Source organism: Wyeomyia smithii, unplaced genomic scaffold, assembly GCF_029784165.1.
Source record: "Wyeomyia smithii strain HCP4-BCI-WySm-NY-G18 unplaced genomic scaffold, ASM2978416v1 HiC_scaffold_31, whole genome shotgun sequence".
In the NCBI taxonomy this organism is placed as follows: domain Eukaryota; kingdom Metazoa; phylum Arthropoda; class Insecta; order Diptera; family Culicidae; genus Wyeomyia; species Wyeomyia smithii.
The window spans coordinates 18,351-25,000 of record NW_026599168.1 but is presented as its reverse complement, the minus strand read 5'-3'; the positions used below and the strand labels follow the sequence as shown (position 1 = coordinate 25,000).

Genomic DNA, 6,650 nt, shown 5'->3' with positions numbered 1-6,650 from the left:
AGTTACGATGAGAATTTGTTTGCCAATCCCATTGTAAGATTCGCAGTGGAAATTGGTTTGATCATTTGGTAACTGAATTTACGTTTCTTGGTTTTAGTACGTGAATCACCCCAATACAACCTGTGGCGTTTTCTTGCCGGACGTGTGTATAACGGACCTTGAAGCTTACGAAACCGATGACGACATAATCAATGGGACCCCCGACAAACAGATTTTCCTTGCGTTTGAAAATTATCTGTTGGATTTCAACACTGTATTTGCCGAAAACAGCTATGAACACTTTATGAGTAAATGAGTTCTCACGATTTTTACATCGCACATGATAAAATCATTATTTTTCCCTACAGATATTCATGACGATATTATGCTTCAGGGCAGCATCAACAATATCAGTTTCACGTATCCACCATTCTCATTGTTAACCCAACCAGAACTGATCTCAGAAGAAATGTTTTGTGACGAAAATGTCAGGCAAACACGTTGCGAAGGTCATCCACATTGTACCTGCATTCATAGATTGAAGATTCCCTTGGGATCATTGGTCGAATTGTATATCCTGGACCACACGGCGGAGGTTAACCCACTAAATCATCCATTCCACCTACATGGCTACCAGATGTACGTAATGGCAATGGGTCAGGATCCTCAACGCCCAATTACTCTGGCCCGAGCTCAAAGTATTGCTCGCCATCGGGCACTGCACCGGACACGGGTGGAGAAATTTCCCCCTGTCAAAGATACGGTTTCAATTCCCAGCAAAGGTTACACCGTTGTGCGTTTCCGAGCAGACAATCCCGGTTTCTGGTTGATGCATTGCCACTTCGAGTGGCACACGGCAGTTGGAATGGCTTTGGTATTGCAGGTTGGAGAGCACCAAGACTTTGTACAAGCACCGAGCGGGTTCCCAACGTGCAACAAGTATCAACCAGCTGTTGATGAGTCACTCTTCGCTCTGTGATTATTCGTTAGCTAATATTTATTACTAGTTTTTGTTTTTAGTGTTATAGGTAACATAGGCGCAAACTGTATAGAATTATTGGAGGGCCAAAGGAGTTTTAAACATATGTGTTTTTGCAAAGGTTCAGTTTTGATAGTAACCAACATAGACCATAAAAATGACGTGAGGGTTGTGAAGTTAAAAAAAAAAAACTATCAGGAATACGAAATTAGGAGATTTTTTTTTAATAGGGCGAAATGATATGTTACCCCTTGGTGTTGGCGGCTATGTAAAGTAAACCGAAACGTTCAACTATTAATCCAAGACAATGTGAACATTGTCGTATAAAAAAAATAAACTCAATTGATTTCATCTGTAAACTCGAATCATATCCGTTTTTGATTTGCAATATAGGTCTTTTACTAGCGATGATGACTTCTTGCCATATCTATAGCTGCCGCGACTATGTATCAGAGCTGCGGAAAGTCAATATCATACTACTGACATTACGCCAAAATGATGCAACACCAGAATCAGCCAACTACGATGCATGGTTCATTACAAAAGAGTTTGCGTTGTTTCGATGATTCTGGTAGCGTCAACTCTCACTCTCATTTTTTTCTTGCTATCTTTCTCCATCATTCGGGTATGGCTGTACTGAGATTGAACCAGCAGAAATATCAAGTTCATTTTGACAGCATGATGTTATGAGGATAGCAAACATAAAATCAATGATTTTTCTTCAATTGATATGTATGATATTGATATATGGTCGGCGTGCGATCACACTGAACTAAGCACCGTTTTCTCAGATTGAGTTATTGACACCCAGTGGATATGAGAAGTAATAATCTATCTATTATGAAGTAACGAAATCGTTTGAGCATTTGATAACGATATTATAACAAAAATTCTTTGTAGCAGCTTGACTACACAGCAATTGCGGCGGTTAATGTTTTTCGACGCTTGGTTCGGTTTGGCTGCACGCCGACTAAGAGCATTGTCAATAAACAACTATTACTTCGTTTTGTAACTGAGCGTATTTTAGTTTGGTACATTTTGAATCTGTATGATCGTTCATTTTTATTCTCAGTAGAGAATATGCTTCTTCATAGTACGCCGACTAAAAGCATTGTCAATAAACAACTATTAAGACTCGAATACACACACGGCGTAATGACGCCTTCTCCATACGAATTAAAAGGCGTAAACGCGCCTTCCGTTGGGACGCCTTTCAACCAGAACCTTCTAGCTTTGCCTTCTTGTGAAGAAAGTAGTCGTTCGCCGCCTTCGGCTGCGCACTTGACTGCCTTCCGTGTAGACGCATCGTGCCTTCCACACGGTCTTGTGTCGCCTTCTTTTGGCGAAGGCGGTGGCACGCCGTGTTGTATCATTTTCCGCCTGCTGGTGATTCTAGAAGTGTGTTGCCTTATTTTTTCTTCCAACAAACATAAACAAACATGAATTAGGTGGCATGACGACAAGAAGGTTAGCACACGGCGGAGTTCGAGACGGCGTGATTGCTTCTTCAGTGTAGACGAGTGGAAGGTGGCAGATGCTATAAGGCACATTAAAAGGTTTTAAAAAGGTACTGGCAATTTTCGTCAGGAAGGCGTTGTCACGCCGTGTGTGTATTCAGGCCTTTACTTCGTTTTGTAACTGAGCGTATTTAAGTTTTGGTACATTTTGAATCTGTATGATCATTCATTTTTATTCTCAGTAGAGAATATGCTTTTTCATAACACCAATTGTAATAAAAAAATTCTATTATTTTTTTCAAATGATCTCATATCTGAAAAAAAATATTGCATTTTTATTTGCTCTTTGACAGCATGAGTTTATGAATTTGACTCTTGATTATCGTGCTTGTTGTAGCTTAAACTAAAAACAGTGTTAGTTCGCGGCAAAAAATGAATCGCGGGTGGCAAAACAGAAAACTTTTAAATATGTATGGGTATGTATATTTATATACAGATCCTGTTAAATTTTGGCACGGTTAAACTTTGAAACTGTTCAATTTCGGTTCGGAACGGTTTTGCTTTTCTCCTAGTTTTCATTCATATTTTCTATTAACGAAGAGGATGGCCGGAGTTAATTGACTGGTTTCGGATATATGGTCGGAATATGTTTCAGTGACATGGTAACGATGATCAAAGCAGTGCTTAGAAGTGCTTAAAATCCTACCATGCCTCTCATTGTAAAATGTAAAGTGCGGACCTGTTCCGGTTGTGTTCCGAATACTCGGGGTTGTTGTGCCAAAGCCCATTATGCGACACCTATAACGACTGATTTGAAATTATAAACCTAGTTCATTGGTGGCCATATCTTGAGCTGGGGTCGTCACGGACCGCTTAAAAAGTAAAAAAAATATATTAGTTTTTGGCATGATGAAGAATTTGGGCGTGTATTATCTCCGGAACCGGTTGACCGATTCGGGCCATTCACCTAGGCAATATAAGGACTATAATACTTTTCTTCTCGGTTTCTGTTGTTGAGGAAAATATGCTCGTACATTGGCTTTCGTTTTTTTAGGCAAATGTGTAAATGTATATATATATATATATATATATATATATATATATATATATATATATATATATATATATATATATATATATATATATATATATATATATATATATATATATATATATATACATATACATATACATCCGCCGAGAAAGGCGGAGATGGATGCAGTAAAGGACGCCTGCGAAGACGGCAAAGGCAGTACGCCTACCGGATCGACGCAAGACATCGCAGTGGCTGGTCCACTGTTGATAAAGGCGGTCGGAAGACAGCGAGACACGCTACCGAAGGTAGTAGCGCTGTCGGAGCAGCTCGATGCCATAATCGAGTTTGCGAAAAGTCGCACCAACATGACGAAGTACCTGAAGCAGGCTCTCTACATGCTTCGGTCCTCCGTCGATGCTGCGAAGAAGGAGCACGCCGAGCTCAAGGCAAGAGCGGTGGCTGCAGAGAAGAATGCAACGGAGGTGACCGGAAGGGCGACGAAGTCGGTCCAAACGGACACCTGCATGTTTGCAGCGGTTTGCGCCTCCGGGTCAGCCGCAAAAAGAGCAAGGCAGTCTCCGGGGGAAGCCCCCGAGAACAGCAAGAAACGGTTGGTTGTGCTAAGCCCGCGAGATAGCACACCAACGGCCTCCAAGTCCGCCGAAAAGTCTGCCGAAGTGGCAGCTACGGGAAACCCTTGGGTTACCGTGGGAGGAAGGAAGCGCCAAAAAGACAGCAAGCGCAACGACGAGAAGGCGACAAATCGCCCAAAAATGGGAAAGAAGGCGCGAAGCAGGGGCGACGCCCTCATACTCAAGACGGAGGGGTCCAAGTACTCCGAAGTCTTGAAGAAAATGAGAGGCGAAACCCAGCTCAAGGATCTGGGAGCGGATGTGCGGACCATCCGTCGTTCTCGCACCGGCGAGATGATCCTTGAGCTCCGTAAGGATGCTAAAAACAAGGGCGCTGCCTACAAGACGGTAGCCGAGCAGGTCCTCGGGAAAGATGTGCAAATTCGGGCACTCACCTCAGAGGTGACTCTCCAGCTCAAAAACCTGGATGAAATCACCGAGAGGTGCGATATTGCACAGGCCCTCAAGGAGAAGTGCGTAGTGGAAGTAGCCACTGGGGTAATTCGCCTCCGAAAGGGTCCAGCGGGGACCCAGGTGGCCACTTTCCGGCTTGCATCGGCCGATGCAACTCTGGCCCTGAAGACAGCCAAACCTAAGGTTGGCTGGTCAGTATGTCCCCTGAGCATACTCCAGCAACCGGACGTTTGCTTCAGGTGTTTCGAGGGAGGACACAAGTCCTGGACCTGCAAGGGGCCCGATAGGAGCCAGTTATGTAGGCGTTGTGGTGGTGCTGGCCATAAAGCTAAAGACTGCGGGGAGCCTCCCAGGTGCTTGGTATGTACTGGAAAACGGGACGCCAAGCACTTTATGGGAGGCCCACGGTGCCCAGCCGGTAAGGCGGCCACGAAACCACGGGCGTGAGGGTGACACAATTGAACCTGAACCATTGCTATGCGGCACAGCAGCTGCTATACCAAGCAGCGTCTGAGTCGCGGTCGGACATCGCAATCGTATCGGACCCCTACTGCATTCCTCCCGGAAACGGTAATTGGGTTGCAGATAAGTCCAGTACGGCGGCCATATGCACGACCAGCAAGTTCCCGGTTCAGGAGGTTGTGTCAACCTCAAATGAAGGATACGCGGTTGCCAAGGTGGACGGAGTGTTCTACTGCAGTTGTTATGCTCCGCCGCGTTGGTCTATCGAAAGGTTCACCCAGATGGTCGATTTGTTATCTATGGAGCTGACGGGACTAACACCCTTAGTAGTGGCGGGCGACTTCAACGCTTGGGCTGTTGAGTGGGGAAGCCGCCGCACGAACCGGAGGGGTCAGATCTTGTTGGAAGCTTTGGCAAAGCTCAACCTAGATCTGGCCAACGTTGGAACCAAGTGTACTTTCAGCAGAAATGGTGCGGAGTCGATCATCGACGTGACGTTCTCCAGCCCAGGACTGATCGTGAACTGGAGGGTAGACGATGGCTACACCTATAGTGACCACCAGTCGGTCTGCTATAGCGTAGTCCAGAACGTGAGGCGGCAGGCGACGGGTAGAGCCAATACTCCGACCGTCCGCGGGTGGAAGACATCGCATTTCGATGCCGAGGTATTTGCAGAAGCAATGAGAAGAGAGCGCGAGGGGGGCAGTTGGCTCCGCCCGAGTGCTGACCAATTAGTTGCCACATTATCGCGGGCGTGCGACGCCACCATGCCTAGGACCCGCCAACCTAGGAATGGTAAGTCACCGGTATACAGGTGGACCGACGCGATAGCGGACCTCCGTAGCGCGTGCCTCCGTGCAAGACGGATGTTGCAACGTGCACGTACCGATGCACAGAGGGTAGAGCGTCGTGTAGTATTCGGATCTGCAAGATCGGCGCTTAAAAGTGCGATAAAGGCGAGCAAAAGGGCCTGCTTCGATAGGCTATGCGCGAGTGCCAATACGAATCCGTGGGGCAACGCCTACAGAGTCGTAATGGCGAAGACCAAAGGCGTGTTGGCGCCTGCAGAGCGATCACCAGCGATGCTGGAGCGTATCATCGAGGGACTCTTTCCCAGACACGAGCCAAATCCTTGGCCTCCGGTTGCTGAGTCTCACGTCCGACGTTCCAGTATCTAAGACACAGACCAGGGATGGTCGGCCAACCTGCCGGGTATCCAATCCGTGAGAGACGGCAGCCGTGCAGAGGTTGTGGAGGAGGTAAGGGTTACGAATGAGGAACTCGTCGTGATCGCCAACTCCCTAAAGGTGAGCAAGGCACCGGGACCGGATGGAATCCCGAACTTGGCCATCAGGACGGCCATGAAAGTGGCCCCCGATCTATTTCGAGCAGTCATGCAGAAGTGCCTGGATGACTGCCTCTTTCCGGACAGGTGGAAGCGACAGAGATTGGTGCTGTTGCCGAAGGCTGGGAAACCGCCAGGGGACCCATCGGCATACAGACCTATCTGTCTGCTGGACACTACGGGCAAGGTGCTTGAGAGGATTATCCTCAACAGACTGGTGAAGTACACAGAGGGTGTAAACGGTCTGGCAAGTAACCAGTTCGGCTTCCGGAAAGGTAGATCCACGCTGGATGCTATTCTCTCTGTCACCAAGACGGCAGAGGTAGCACTCCAGCGTAAGAGTTGG

At 46.9% G+C, this 6,650-nt stretch overlaps 1 protein-coding gene across 1 annotated transcript; it reads left to right on the top strand.

Annotated features, from left to right (window-relative positions):
* Positions 1 to 6: 6 nt before the first annotated feature.
* On the top strand, positions 7 to 1,323 carry LOC129733757 (uncharacterized). The gene is made up of 3 exons (XM_055695281.1): positions 7 to 33; positions 98 to 287; positions 348 to 1,323. The coding sequence occupies exons 2-3, from the start codon at positions 284 to 286 to the stop codon at positions 956 to 958; spliced, it is 615 nt and encodes a 204-aa protein (XP_055551256.1). The 5' UTR covers positions 7 to 33; positions 98 to 283; the 3' UTR covers positions 959 to 1,323.
* Positions 1,324 to 6,650: the final 5,327 nt, after the last annotated feature.